Source organism: Hemiscyllium ocellatum, chromosome 4, assembly GCF_020745735.1.
Source record: "Hemiscyllium ocellatum isolate sHemOce1 chromosome 4, sHemOce1.pat.X.cur, whole genome shotgun sequence".
NCBI classification, from domain to species: Eukaryota; Metazoa; Chordata; class Chondrichthyes; order Orectolobiformes; family Hemiscylliidae; genus Hemiscyllium; species Hemiscyllium ocellatum.
The window spans coordinates 134,374,788-134,391,358 of NC_083404.1; the positions used below are offsets into that span (position 1 = coordinate 134,374,788).

At 38.1% G+C, this 16,571-nt stretch overlaps 1 protein-coding gene across 5 annotated transcripts in view; it reads right to left on the reverse strand.

Moving 5' to 3' along the window:
* The window catches only part of LOC132815107 (intermembrane lipid transfer protein VPS13B-like), a 945,713-nt gene that overhangs the window by 803,169 nt on the left and 125,973 nt on the right, over positions 1-16,571 (reverse strand). For all 5 annotated transcript variants that reach the window (XR_009644627.1, XM_060823876.1, XM_060823877.1 and 2 more), the window contains exons 8-9: positions 13,696-13,976; positions 1,585-1,680 (exon numbers count right to left, since the gene is read on the reverse strand). Coding sequence is in view for 4 of the 5 variants with exons in the window: in XM_060823876.1 (XP_060679859.1) it covers positions 1,585-1,680; positions 13,696-13,976 (377 nt within the window). In the remaining variant the exon portion in view is untranslated. The remainder of the gene's footprint in view (positions 1-1,584; positions 1,681-13,695; positions 13,977-16,571) is intronic.

Here is a 16,571-nt window from a genome sequence, read left to right on the forward strand (position 1 = left end):
CGAATTCATGGGCATTTCGCAAGTAATTTGGATGGTATGGCAGCACACAGGTTAGCACTGTTGCCTTACAGCACCAGGGAGCCTGGGATTCCAGCCTTGGGTGACTGTGTGGTGTTTGCACATTCTCACTGCCTGCATGGGTTTTTGCCAGGTGCTCCAATTTCCTCACGTAGTGCAGGATAGATTAATTGACCACGCTAATTTTCCCTGTAGAGTCCACAGATACTTAAGCTAAGTGGACTGGTCATGGTAAATGCAGGGTTATGCTTATCTGGTGGAAGTATGGTTGGATGCTCTTCGAAGGGTGGGTGCAGGCTCAGTGGGCCAAATGATCTCTATCTGCATTGTAGGGATTCTATAATCATGATGCTGTCCCTTGTGGTTTCCACTGTGCTCTTAATGGAAGATCAGAAAATAAAAAAGTTAATTACAAAGAAAAATTTAAATTGTATCCTTGACAGATTCCTAGTATTAGATTCCAGGTTACCAGACAGTGAGGGATGTTGCAAACTGACAGAACAAATTACTTTATCTTTTTTTCTTGGAAATTTGTCCTGTAATGGGAACAGCTAGTAGTTCATCAAATCAATGCCAAAGTAGTAAATTTATGACCAGGTCTAGTCTCAAACTAACGATGGTGGCGTAAACAAAACTGCAGTTTTCTTACATTCTGGCACTGAGCAAAATGTGTGGGACAATTCCAGTTTTTTGCAGATAAGCTGGAAAAGTATGGGTAAAAAAAAATCACATCCACACACTGGCAAGGTCTGTTTTTCTCCCCTCAGTTTTAAGTTTTTTGCTGAAGGATTTTGAGGAATGCTGCCTTAAGAAAGCAGGATGAAATGCAACTTTAAGTGTTGTTAATGTTCAACAATATGATACTGTTTTATTGGCTATTCCTTTTCAAAATTTTGAACAGCACAATTGCTAAATTGGACGCTGTATAATCTGGAATAAGTGCAACACTAAAGGTTCCATTTATGTGCTGTAACTCATTGTAAAGATAACTGATTACATTGTTCACAATACAAATACATAATTATGCAGAGAATGACTGTAGTTTTATTTGCAAACTCTGCTCTATTGAGGAATTTGAACTCCTGCACAGCTATGAGCAATGTGAATATAGATTTTGTTTTAAGGCCAGATTTCTGCCACAATTTATCAATGTCTAATGAAAATCTGCTGTTAGATACAGTGATAACTCAAGTCTTGGCCATTTCTCATACATAATGCTCCCAATTGACATCAATATGCATACTTTTAATGGAAGCAATAGATTCTACTTGGCATATTTGTTTTCATGAAGAGATCCCTCCATATTTGCCAGTTCATTAAACAGAAGTGCTTCCACAAACTGTCAAGACAATGGTTTCAATTCAAGATGTGTAGCATTCTTATTGACACAATTTAGAGATGCCGGTATTGGACTTTTATACACATTTCAATTCAGGAAATCACAGAAAACTCTAATGAAAGTGAAGATATTTATATGCATATTAATAACAGTGAATTAACAGATCAACAACAAGATGTCCTCACAGGAAGTTTTATTACCATGCTGATCAATGAATTGAGAAATACCTCAACAGTTGTCCCTTCTTGCTCCCAGCAAAGCACTTCTTTGGATTTCACTTTCTGAGGGCTGTAATAGCTGCTCTCCGTTTGCATTTCTGTCAACTGTAACAATATGACAATACCTCCATTCAAATGTTACATTTTATCAATAAGTAGTCATAACCTGTCATCCCAATACACAAAATTGCTGCAGACAAATTAATCTTTTTTTGTTTCAACCAAATGCAGCTATTACACAGGAAACAGGTGGAGAAAAAACAGCTGCAACATATTATCCACATCAGGATATAAGGCTCACTGTTGACTATGGTTTAATCACATTGAGATAATGACATGTATTTTGAACATGAGGTTAATGTTAAACTTCTCATGTTAACAATTTCTTTGCATCTGCTAGTCAAATACCTTCATCACTGTCAAACCTATATCTTTATTTTTACTGAATAATTATGCAACTGATGTGAAAATTAGGAAACATCACGTACACCAATGATTCAAATACAAAATCTTCTTAGAAATGACTTCAGCGAATATTAATATTTATAAAATTTCAACAATCATATCTCAGAACTAATGGCATCCAGCAACAAAATACCATCATAATCAATCAGTAAGAAATTTTCGAAGCTGTCAGATTGAATTCAGATTCCAAACCATTACCAACGGTTAACTTACTCTTGGCAATTATATCAATTACACTGTCATGATTGTAAGCAATATTCATTCCTACAGTATGGAAATACCCACAGCTCTCATTACAAATCCATTTGAACTACTTCTGTTGTGTAACTCATGTTACACATGTTGGCTTTTCATAGCTATGTTAATATGCCTAAGGTAAAGAGTTGTGCATAACCTGTACTCTTTATTACCTAACCAGCTTCATCTGTCAGCAATTACTCCAGAGGAAAAGCAATTAATTGATTAAAGGAATTCAAAATCTAGAAGAACAATTTCTAGCATTATTCAATCAACAATAGGATTAATTTAGCATCATGTTATACTGGAATGGTCCCAGCTACACACAATAACACTGCAACAACTTGACTCTATCTCTGACCCAAGTTAAGTGTAAATGAATTGTGAACATTTTTACTCAGTAAATAGAACAATTTTAAATAACATATCTAGAAATTGGCGTGATTATACAAGACTTGGTAATCATACATTGTAAAATATTCACAATTACAGCTGGGTCCTTCAACATGTTAAATGAAAACAGAACAAAATGCCAAGATAAATTTAAAAATGTATTTGAGAAGTCCTGAAATTTGTTCTCAATAAAATATTATATTTCAATTTCGCTAAGTTAAAAACTTAATCCATTCCAAATAGTTACAGTTTATATTAATGCATCATTTTTAAGCAGCTACCCCGAAGCTACTGTTTTAAGTTTCTTTACTCATATGGCATTTTTCTACATTAAACAATTAACACTGTAATTCTATGTTACTTTCATCTGGAAAAACCACATTAAAATCTCCTACCATTTAACCTCACCCCGAAACACTTGATAGGAGCTGAGATTGTTGAAAGAAATACATTTTTTAGATACAAACAAGCTGGGCAGCTTATACCAAGTCCAAAAACTAAAAGGATCAAAGTTAAAAATAATTTTAAAAAATAAGATAAAGAAAAGTTATTTCATTAAAAAAAGCTGAACCCTAGAGGCATATAGACTGAACATTCAATGGATTAATTTAGCAATGCACTTAATCACTTCATTTTTACTCAATTTTTTTTAAATCAACCTGTTCAGAGATATTATTACACACCGCTGGAGCAGGTGGGACTTGAACCTGGGCCTCCCAGTACAGGGACATGGACACTAACACTGTGCCACAATAATTAATTTAATCCTACAAATATGAAATGAAAATATTTAAATTTGCATAAAATTACTGTCTTCAAACAGTATTTGACAAATAATTTTCAGAATGAATTCATTTTCATATGCTGTACTTTATTTAGTTTAACTCCTGAATTAGATTTACAATTTTACCATAAGACTTCCACAAGACTGTTTGCCTATTCTTCAGTTTCATTCTCAAAAATCTACACCTATGGGCTGCAGGAGACAGAGGATGATGACAAATAATTGTTGTTCAGACCAGAAGGCTGTGAACAGAGGTGGACCACAAGGATCGGTGCTGGGTCCACTGTTGTTCATCTTTTATATAAAATGATTTGGATGAGGCATCGTTACTAAGTTTGTGGATGACATCAAAATTGGTGGTATAGCGAACCTTAGGTCATCTAAAAGTACAAGAGGATCTTGATCAACTGGGCCAGTTGGTTGAGGAATGCCAGATGGAGTTAAATTTAGATATGCAAGGTATTAAAATTTGGTAAGGCAAACCAGGGCAGGACTTACACAGTTAATGATGGGGCCCTGGGGAATATTGTCAAACAGAGAGACTTAAGGGTGCAGGTACACAGTTTCTTGAAAGTGGTATCACAGATAGACAGAGTGGTGAAGAGAATGTTTAACACGCTTGCCTTCATCAGTCAAAGCACTGAGTACAGGAGGTGGGACGTCATGTTACAGCTTTTCAAGACATTGGTAAGGCCACACTTGGCAGTACTGTGTAGTATTCTGGTCACCCTGATATAGCAAGGATTTTATTAAACTGGAAAGGGTGCAAAAATGATTAACAAAGATATTACCAAGACTGTAAGGCTTGTATTATAAGGAGAAGCTAAATAGTCTGGGACTTTTTCCCTGATAGAGATTTATAAAATCATGCAGGACATACGTAAGATGAATAGTGAAGCTCTTTTCCCCAGGTTAATAGAGTCTAAAACTAGAGGGCATACATTTAAGGTGAGAGAGGAGAGATTAAAACGGACCTAAGGGGCAACTTTTCACACAGAGGGTGGTGGCATAGATGGAACAAGTTGTCAGAGGAAGTGGTAGAGACAGGTACAATTACAACATTTAAAACATATTTGGTCAGGTACATGGATAAGAAAAGTTTATAGGGGCCACACACAAGCAAACGGGACTAATTCAGTTTTGGAAATCTGGTCAGCAAGGATGAGTTGGGGTGGAGAGCTTGTTTTCATGCTGTATGGCTCTAAGCCTATGTCCTTAGTGTTTGTGAATGCTCCAAATACGTTATTGCTAAATAGCAACATCAGTAGCATTACTCTTCAAAGTTTCAAATATGCTGTTTGCAGTTTCATTTATTGAAATATTAAATATTTATGCTACAGCACTACAGATGATCCTCCTTCTTGAGCCAAAATTTTAAAAAATCTTGGTTATCCAACTCAAGGGTTATAACTTCTAATGTTTCAAATGTAATCATCAAAATAACTCCACACAGGCCAGTGTACCATCACCAAGTTACCCTTTATTTACACATGGAGAGTCCTTGACTTTAGAATCTTCAGAGTCAGCTATCAGTGTCAGTATGTGTGACACTTAACCTTTTTTTTAAAAAAAGGTATATACACATCTTTATTCAATTTCCACCATCAGGAAGAAATGCAAACACCCAAGTGGCCAGTGACAAGCAGTGCCCTTCTTAGAGGGCAAATGCTGCATGATCAAACAGTGAAGGGGACGGCAGGGATGGAATCAAAATAGTGTTTGTTTGGGGGGGGTGGGGGGTGAATGATTCACTCCACTTCCTGCAGTGCCTAACTTTCCCTGAACAGGTCAAGACACTTATCTTTTTATCTGCTGGCTACAGCTCTCTGACTGGGACTGTTAATCTGGTCCAATCAGGCAACTCATATTCTATGAGGTCCACCTGGCTGATCTCATAACAATCACTACAAACATTGGTTGCTGCTTCCATAAACACAATATGCAGTGGAACAGGTAGGTGACTAAAAGGTGACAATTTTACAATACTATTTACAGAACACACTGAAGGAGTTTCTTCTTTGCATGTTTTTACCCTACAATATTTGCATATCTATGATCTATTTCAATACCATATTATGAATGTGGCTCAATATTCCTTTCCAAAAAGACATCTGCTGTCTTTACCGGTCTGGCTGACACCATCCTCACTACAAAAATGGACAAGTCTGTGGCTATTAAGAAGAGTAATTGGCCTCAAAATGTTGAGTCTGTCTTCTCTCCACAGATGCTGCCATTGTTGAGTTTCTCCGGCAGTTTCAATTTTTGGTTGACTCTTAACTGCACTGTGAGATGGCCTGGCTAATGATTCAGTTTAACGGTAATTAGGGATGGGCAACAAATTCCAGCTTTGCCAGTGATGCTCCCATCTGATGAATATATTTTTTAAAAATGCAGCATCACATAAACAAAAAGATAGAGTCAATTTTCCAAGACTGATCCACATTTTGCTGTTATTTAGATTTGCTAGTATGTGTTTATGTTTGAAACATATTCTGCTGACAAACTTGTTGTAAGGGTAAGGTAATAAACGCATGGTGAAGACGACAGGGCACCTAGTACTCTGGTGAACAATGGAAACAATAATTTTTGTCTACTTAACCTAAATTTAAGGAGTGAGCAATAACAAATAAAAAAAACTGAGGGGAGGATGAAGTCAGTGAATTCAATGTAGAATTCTTGACATTTCATAGACGGAAATACAGAAAGGGAAACAGAATTTGATTTAGGGAGAAAACAAAAACAAAAAAAAATCAAATTTGACTGTTTAATTTTCCAAGAATTCATAACCATAAAGAATGTGGCTCCCACACTTGTAATTGTTCTCTTCTACACAAGATTGTTGGTTGGCTGTTATTCCTGATGGGTGATTCCTCATTCCTGATGAAGGGCTTATGCCCGAAACGTCGAATTTCCTATTCCTTGGATGCTGCCTGACCTGCTGTGCTTTAACCAGCAACACATTTTCAACTGTGATCTGCAGCATCTGCAGACCTCATTTTTTACCTGGCTGTTATGAATAACCATTAAAGACAGTAGAGATGGTAACATCACCTTTGCCTTTTTCTTCATCTTAGGCACCAGCAACAAGGGAGTATTTTTACATTTTTACACTTGAACATTTTTGAGTGTTGTGATTTTCAGTGATAAACACAGATCAGACTTGCAGTTAAGTCTAAATCAGTTTGTGTACACAACAGCCTAAAATGAAAAACACAATAAAACACGCACTCCCAAATGTGGGCACACATACTTGCACACATGAAGGTGGATTCTAGAATCTACTCTATCCAGTCGTGTTTTGATATGAACAAACTGCTCCTCCTCATGAAAGGGTCCAGAGATCACAATCGTAAGCATTTTGCAAAAGAGGCAGATGCGAGGTAAGATAAAACATTTTCACGCAGCTAATAATTAGCACACGGAATGCACTGCCTAGAAGTGTGGTGGAGGCAGGTTTGCTTGAGGCGTTCGTGTTGGATGACTGTTTGGATAAAAATAATTTGTACGGGTAGGGGAATAAAACAGGAGATTGTAGTGGATAATGATGTTCATTTAAAAATCCGATGCAAAATTAAGGAACAGGATGGCCTCCTTCTGCGCTATAAGATTTCTACAATTCTGTGATTGTCTGCAAATAAATATTTGAAGATAAAAATAAATTAAATTCCTTTGCACTGCCTGGGATGACCGATTGTTAAACAGAATTCTGTTCATTTGGCTGGAGTAACAGTCCTTCTTTTCTTGTTGATTTCCACATTAAAATGACTGGTTTCCCTCCTGATGCTTGGGGTAATAAGATTCATCATCAGTTTTGGTCACATGATCAATTACTTTACTGTCCACAGAGTGATTTAAAAATAAAAGTTGTTGCTACATGATGAAAGGTGGATGTGGCCATTTGCACCTTCTTATTTTCATGATCCACTGATCCTACTCCCAGAGTCATCATTTTGAGGATTACTCAAAATCTTCAACTTGCTTGCCTGACAAACTCAGGTTAACAGAATATAGTAACCAGATTTCTGGAATTAACAAGGAACTACTAGTTATTACAAGTGACTGAATTCTAAGCATAGGCAAGCAAAAGATACTTTGTCAACTTATTCTTTTTAAATTAAGCTCTACTTCTTAAACTCCCACATACACATGTAGACAGATACAAACAAAAACAGCATAGAAGTTATAGTTACATTTTCAACAAGACATCCCTGCTCCTGTCTTCGAACTCTCACATTATGAAGGCCAACAAACTATTTGCCTTCTTCACCGTCTGCTGCACCTGCATGTTTACTTTCAGCAATTGCTATACAAGGACAACCATGTTTCTTCCACACTCCCCTCTTAGATAATAATGTTGCTGTCAACATGGATAACCACATGTTTATCCACGTTATACTACTGCAGTTGCCATGTCTTTGTCCACTTAACCCGTCTAAATTACAATGAATCTTCTCTGCATACTCCTCACAGCATATCTTTCCATCTAGCTTTGTGCCATTTGTAAATTTTGAGATATTACATTAGTTCACTCATCTACATCATTAACATATATTTTGAACAGCTGAAGTCCAACAGTGAGCCCTTTCAAGTGCCAATTAAGAGTTTACAACATTGCAGTGGGTCCAGAGTCCACATATCAGCCAGAACAGATAAGTATAATACTTTCATAGTCACCATTGCAGAAACCACCTTTATTAATCGAATTTTAATTCCACCACTTGTTGTGATGGGTTTTGAACTCATACCCAGCACAGCATTTGCCAGAGATTCTGGGTTACTAGGTCAGTGATACTAACACATCCACCCCCTACACCCCCCAAGAAAATGATTCCACAGATGCAAAACTTCAGTAAATGGACAGATTAGAGAAGTCGCGGTTGGAGAAGCTCAGGTTAGTCTCCTTAGAAAAGGTTCAAAAGAATGAGGGATCGAGAAAAGCATATAGAGAAATTATTCTCATTAGCATAAAGGTCAAGAATCAAAGGACATAGATTTAAGATACCTGGCAAAAATAACAAAGATGAGGAGGAATTTTTTTTATACCAAGAATGGGTTGCACCTTCAACATACTACATGGGAGTGATAAAGGCAGATTCTATTATAAAACTTTCAAATGGGAATTGGATAAGCCTCTGAAGACAAAAAAAAAATGAAAAAAAGAAGTGGAGAAAGGGATTAGGGACATTGGGACTAGCTAAACTGGAGAAAACTAACACTGTTGTAACCATTCACTTACTCTGTACAGCTTTTAAGTAAGTGAAGTAATATGCGAGAGTGGCAAAACTGAAAGGCTCTGGGACAAGAGCTAGGGAGTGGGGTATGAGTTAAATGGACTGCTTTTGTAAAATAAGATTCTATGTTTTATGGTTAAGTTGTTTCACCATTGGATCACAAGATTTAGAATTCTGGCTATTCATTCACCCTAGTTCTTCATGTTAAGATAACCAAAAAAATTTACATATTTCTGAAAATTCCAAAGTTGCAACGAATATAATGCCACTCTAGTTATGGAAGGCACATCCATTTATTTTTATTGAGTGTGTGCAGTGGAATTTCCCAGAGTTAAATGCATGCAGCACCACAATCCCAACAACACTTTGCATGAAAATCAAGCCTCCAGTACCTTATCCACCAGATAATTCAACGTTCCAAACGTCAATCTGGTCTCCATTCATTTCACAATTTAATACAACCGAATCTCAGTTATCTAAAGTCAATTTTCTAAAAAAAACATGTCTGACTTAAACAAACTAAACATATTGCAATGTTTCCCCTGGTTCTGTGACATTTTCTGAAGTTTCCCAGCTTCCATTTTAAGCTGCTGCAGGTATCCTCAGATGATTTCAGAAATGTCCTCAGCCTTTTTCCACTCTCAATAATTTTCATTACCAACTAAGTAGCAGCTGTAAATTTTAAGCTTACTCTGCCATTTAATATCTTCGCCATCCTTAATCACAGCTCCACTCTTCCACCCAAACCCCACATCCAATTCCTATAGAGTCCAGAAACCCATTGACATCAGCTATGCGTATACTCAGCAACTGAGCTGCCACAGCCCTCCAGCACAAGAGAATTCCAAAAATACACAAATTTCAGTGGCAAAATTTCTCTTTGTCTCAACTCTAAATAGCATCTCTCAATTCCACATCAATGTTCCAAGTTATGGGCACTCCAGTAAGGAGAAACAACCTCCCTGTCAAACCCATGCCAAGTTCTACATGTTCAATAAGATCACCTTTCATTCTTCAAAACTGCAGAGGGCACGAGCCCGTTCTATTCAATCTTTACTCATAGAAGAGCCCATTGCTGATTTCCTTGCCAGTCTGAAATTTCTTCCACTTTTTCTGATTTACACTCAAGTTCTCCACATGTGCTTATAAGCCTTTCAAAAATAAACTTATCTCAAGTTCCTATTTATTGTTTCCATGGTTAGCGCAAAATGTTCTGTAGCCCTTTGGCCATTGTTTTCTAGGTAGTTTATTGAGCATCAGACAAAATAATCAAAAACTGCTGCACTGGAAATGCTGGATTAGAAGACCTTTTTGCTGCAATTTCACGTCTTTTTAACCAAGATTTTTCTTTTTACCAAGTCCACCTTTCTACATTAAACCTTGCAATTTTCATTGAAAAAAATACTTCGTTAAGTATCATTAGGAAATTATTTCTGAATGGTTTGCTGTACTGCAGTCTTTTTCAATTTTCCTCAGTGCTGTATAATTCTATGGTCTATCCATCAAAGTTACAACTAATCAATCACGGATGCAACCAAATACATGCACCAGAATAACGGCAACATTTAAATACCAGCCCAAAGTTTTTTGATCCCACCACATTTCTAAACTTTTCAATAATTCTTTTGGTCTTCACAGGAAGGAGTTGTGAATGGGTCACAGTTAAGTGTTGAATTTTCAAAACAAAATATGTTTTTCAAAACAAAAGGTTAAATTCACTTAGATAAGGGTTTGTTTGGTAAAGAGTCAGGCATTGATGATGCGCATTAAAGCCAGATGTACCACTGTATAGAATGTTGTAGCTCACAGCTATTTCAAACTGAGATAATGAGCATCAATTGTCTGATCCCAGGTGCATTAAACCAGAATGGCCCTTATTTATTTCAAGCAGAGCAGGAAAGTTTTTCCTTAAGATCAGAGCCAAAAGGATAGATAGCCAGTTTAAAATGTACATGCAGACTGACAAATCACTCAGGAGAAAGTGAGGACTGCAGATGCTGGAGATCAGAGCTGAAAATGTGTTGCTGGAAAAGCGCAGGTCAGGCAGCATCCAAGGAGCAGGAGGGTCGACATTTCGGGCCTGAGCCCTTCCTTGGGACAATCACTCAGTAAGGACTGCTCTCAATTGAGCAGGGAACAAAGTGAAAAACACACATGGCCGGCCTACCAGTCTTCTAGGTATGGGAAACAAACCTGTGACAGTGAATCGAAATTCAACTGAATTCAAGCATATGCCTAGTCAGAACTTGAACAATGCTTAAAAAAATTGAAGAAAGTTCACTAATATCGATAATACATTATATATTTATTGTCACTCCTATTCCCAAGCAAGATTCTATTCCTGGATTAATAAAGTGAAACTTTATTGCATCTCTTGTTCCATACATGCAACTGCTTTTAATAAAATAATCTACTGCACCTTTGGTAAGACTGTTAAAATGTTTGAGGGATCATGATTAAGGTTTAGATATCTAATGGCATTAGGACTTTTCAGATGCAAAATAAGCAAACAAGCTTCTACAAAGCATCTACAAAGCACAAGACAGGCATGTGATAGAATACCCTCCAATGAACTGGATGAGTGCAGCTCCAACTCAAAAATCAGGACACTATCCAGATCAAATCAACCTGTTTGACTGGCATCCAACTACCGCCTTCAACTTGCACTCTGTTCATCACTGACACACAGTGTATACCATCTAAAAGATGTGCTATAGTAATTGAACAAGGCTCCCCTGAAAACATCTTCCAAACACACAATCCAAAGACAAAGGCAGAAACTGCATGGGAAAGGCACCATCTGCAATTTCTATTCCAAGCTTCACACCATCCCTACTGGGAATAAAATCAATCAGTATTCAGTGTCACAAGAAAAGTCCTGGAACTCCCTGCCTAACAGCACTGTCCACACATCTCAAGGCTGTAGCAGTTCATGAACGTAACTCAACATCATCTTCTGGGGCAATTAAAGATGGGTAACAACGTTGGCCTAGTCAGTGATGCCCAAATCATATGAATAAAAATAAAATACCCAATGTGGTAATGAGATCCATGTAGCAAGTGCGCCTATATTCACTGGAGGTTAGAAGAATGAGGGGGACTCTCAGTGCCCAAAATTGTGACAGGGCAGGTCTAACTGGGCACAGGGATGACATTCCCACTGGCAGATGCTTTCAGTACAAAGGAATATAGTTTCAAGATGTGCAGTTGACCATATCAGCCTAAGATAAGGAAAAACTCTTATCTTAGTCACTCACAGGTTGAAAGACCGGTGAAATTTCTAGCATAGAAGGTCGTGGAGTGACTGCACATATTTAAGAAATATTTCTCAAGGCTATAAGACTTCAGAAAGAGCAGGAACAGGCATTGAAATAGAAGATTAACGGTGCTCATGCTAAATGACAGAGTAGAACCAATGGGCTGATTGTCCTATTTTGCTACTATTCTCTGTCTTTCTACAAGTGATTATTTCACTTACTTTGGTTTGTTCATGGGATGTGAACGTCACAAGTTTGGCCATTATGTATTGACGATATTTCATTGACCTCAAAACAAGCGCTAGCTACGTCATTTCAGAGAACAGTTAAAATTATTTTATTTTAATTCACTCGCATGATAAGTGTCACTGACTGGGCCAGTATTCATTGCCCATCCCTAACTGCCCCTTGAAAAGGTGGTGATGAGCTGCTTTTTTGAACCACTGTAGGCAGATCCATAATGCAAGAATTGCCACATTACTAGAAGCTGGAGGCACATCTAGGCCAAGCCAAATAAGAACGGCAGAACTTCTTCCCTGCTTACAATGCTGCTGTTGGGTAGCTATTCACACCAGATACTTTTTTCTTGGAGGTAAATCTCGTCATCTGTCACAGTAGAGTTCAAACTTTGAACTCAGAACTTTATAGTGGGATCTGGATTGCTAGTCTACTGACATTATCACTATGCTATTGCTTAATAATGCCAATTGTTTTGGATTGCCAAATAACCAGATTTTTAAAAATTTCTAACCAATTAAAACAAGTCAATATTTTAAAAACAGTATTAGATCATCCTCAAATCTTTTGTACTGAAGAGAAGTGTCCCAGCCTGTACACTCATACCTTGTAGTTGCAATCTTTGAGTTTTGGTGTCATTCTCATAAATCATTCTTTTACCTTTTATAGCCTGTACCTCAATCTCCATTTTTTTAAAAACATGAACACCATAACAAAAAAAATCCTTGTTACATGCAGGATTGGACTCAAAAGAGCTACAAAAATGTGGGTCAGAAACATTAAAATATCCAAATTACTTCAGCTTCTGTTAACAAACTCACCACAGGTACACATATCTGTGAACATACACAATGCCAAGAAATTAAGCACATAAGATTCAGCATTGCTGGTGGAATATATCATGAAAAATAATACTTTTATATATCACTACCATATGAAGAACATGAAATATTTACTGCTTTGCGACACATTAATCCCAGACAAATAGTTCACTTGAGGCTTAACATTAATCATTCGAGAATCTATGAGTAAAGCAAAAATCTACCCAGGATACAAATCCACCAAAAAAAAGTAGGTATGATTATGTTGGACTGCAATTACAGTCTTGCCTTTGCCAAAACAAAAGTGATCAGTTCACGGGTCAAAATTGAACAGGGATCCCACTGGAATAGATAATTCTAAACTACTCACAAAAATTTGCTTCTTCTCTTATTTTCACCATGTACTGTCAAGAAAAAGGAATGGTAGCATAATGCTAATGTTACTGGGCAAGTAAACAAGAGACGGTCAAACCAATGGTCCTGAAACAGGTTAAAATCTCACCACAGCAGTTGGTGGATTTAAATTCAATTAACTGATAAATCTGGAAAAAAAAGTCTCATTAAAATGACTTAATGAGTGGAGCATGAAAGTTCTTCAGCGGAGGAAATCTGTAATTCTAATCTACATGTGAAACTATCTTACAGCAAATGAACAAAGTAGCTGTCAGCCTTGTTGAGTTTTTTTTTCAACAAACCTTAAATGTGATAGTAGCTTTGGTGCAGTAAATTCCCACAGAAATAATTGGATCCTTCGGTGGTGATGATCTTGGACAATTTATTTTGATGCCATTTTCATCAACCTCATAGCTTTCATCACCCTCTTCAGAATAACTGACCAGTGCAGGAACCAAAGACCACGCCCAAGATACCCATCCTTGATCGTCATCACCACCCTGCTGCTGTAACTGCTGTTGGGCATCCACATTCTGGTACTGGCATGCATGTTGTCCTTGAGGTCCTGTTTCAGATTCAGTACCTGTGGGGACACAAGCACTCAACTTTAATGCCATATTTAAACAGCCGAACGCAATTAAACAGTGACCCTCCCACCCCGCCCCCTTTAAAAATACCAGCTTAAAAATTTCAGATCAATACTGGGCATGAAAATAATGACTGCAGCAACATATTACCAACAGTAGCTACAGATTATTGTGTTCAGCCACTTTTTTCATGTCATGACACAATCACAAGGTATATCACAGGTATCACAACAAAATTGTCACAGCACATTTCCACCTTGGATAAAATAATGAAGAAAATGCCAATTATACATTCCAAAAGGTTACAAATTTCCCTCTCCAGCCCTATCCACTTTCCGCAAAGACCGTTCCCTCCGTGACTACCTGGTCAGGTCCACGCTCCCCCCCCACCCCCCACCCCCTCCCCCACCCAGGATCGCTAAGGAAAATCATTTCTTCGCTGGGACAGTCTCGATCCAGGAGACGGTGTCTCACAATCAGCAGCAGGCCATTTAGGATTAGATACAAAGGAATGTCTTCACTTACTAGGTGGTGAATCTTTGAGTTCTCTGTCGCTGAGAGCTGTGTCTGCTCAATCATTAAATGTGTTCAAGACTGAGATCAGTGCATTTTAGATATTAAAGATGTCAAGGATCTCCTGGGCAATGTGGGAAAATGGCTTTGAAGTGGAGCATGCTCAAGGAGCTCTTCTTGCTATTTCTGCACAAGAACAGCACTGAGAGGAGAAACCCCATGAGCAAAGCCATCACCTACAGACAGGCCAAGTTATCTTGCCTGGTACTTGTACAGAAGAAGCATAGGCCTCCTCAGGCACTGTGAAAAATCCATATACATACGACCAGTTAGCAATGAACCCCATCCCACTGGCATTGAAGTCCAATTCTCAATTAATTCACAACCAAATCCCTTTCATACCAACTCGCGATGAGATTTATTGAATTAATCCCCCATTCCCAATGAATTTTAATTGGCACTTCCACTGATATCGAATTCTCATCTGGTTCCTGATTTTCTAATTGGGACTGGAATCACCTGCAGCCCATATTGCCTCCGGAAGCAATTCACAAAACCTTGGTGCCCAAATCATCCTTCCTCTCCAATTCTGTACGGGGCCTGTAACCATTGGCTGTTATGGGAAGTGGTACCATCCAGTTGTACACTAGTTTTTTGTTTGAGGTTTAGGTTGACAAAAGATGGCTATTATTTGCATGTGGCTTAGTTTATACCTAAGCTGAAAAAGCTTTAATAGAATGGTGAAAATTTTTCACATAGTGTGGTAGGTATATGGAACATACTACCAAAGGAAGTAGTAGACACTTTCAAAAGTGATTTGGGCAGGTAAATGGATAGGAAAGATTTAGAAGGATATAGACCAGACACAGACAAATGGAACTAGTTCAGTTTAGGAAACCTAGTCAGCATCAACGAGTTGGGCCAAATGGCCTGTTTCCATGCTGTATGATTCTCGGACTCTATGACTGAAAACATTTTCAGTCATGAAATATTTCCTCATTTTACTCCTGATAAGACAATCCCTTATTCTGATACTATGATCCCATGTTGTAAATTCCCTAGCCAGGGGAATATAATTTCCCAGCATCCAGTCTGTCAATTCCTGAAGAACTTAATATCTTTCATTACATCATCTCCAATTCTGCTGAACTCCAGGGTATATAGGTCTAAGTCCATTCAATGTCTCTTTGTTGGACAATTCCCTCTTCCCAGGTTCATTCGCTAAACAGATATGCACATCCTACGCAGTCTCTTTAGGAGGGGATTCTGCAAACTACAGCATAGGCTTAAAGCTCAACTGCAGAAAGATTGGTTCATCTAATGTTATAAGAATATGAATCTTCGAGTAAAAAATGAGGTCTGCAGATTCTCCAGCTTCCTCATTTCCCCTCCCCCCACCTTGTCTCAGTCGGTTCCCTCAACTCAGCACCACCCTCCTAACCTGCAATCCTCTTCCTGACCTCTCCGCCCCCACCCCACTCCGGCCTATCACCCTCACCTTGACCTCCTTCCACCTATCCCACCTCCATCGCCCCTCCCCCTAGTCCCTCCTCCCTACCTTTTATCTCAGCCTGCTTGGCTCTCTCTCTCTTATTCCTGATGAAGGGCTTATGCTCGAAACGTCGAATTCTCTATTCCTGAGATGCTGCCTAACCTGCTGTGCTTTGACCAGCAACACATTTGCAGCTATAAGAATATGAAGCTGACATCAAACATTTGAGACAAATTGCCGACTTCAAACTTAATGAAGATACTAAAAGACACGATTTGGAGATGCCAGTGTTAGATCTGGTGTACAAAGTTAAAAATCACATAACAGCAGGTCTCGTCCAACAGATTTATTTGGAAGCACTAGCGTTCGGAGCACTGTTCCTTCATCAGGTGGTTGTGACCAAATAAACTGATTGGACTATAACCTGGTGTTGTGTGATTTTCAACTAAAAGACACAGAAGTAAATTCAGCAGGTAAATTTAATTAATCCCATTATGAACATACAGCATTTGGATTTTTTTTCTTGGTTTGAAGCTTTTTTTTGAGGAACTCGAAATATTAGTCACGGAGAAAAAAAATTGGAACC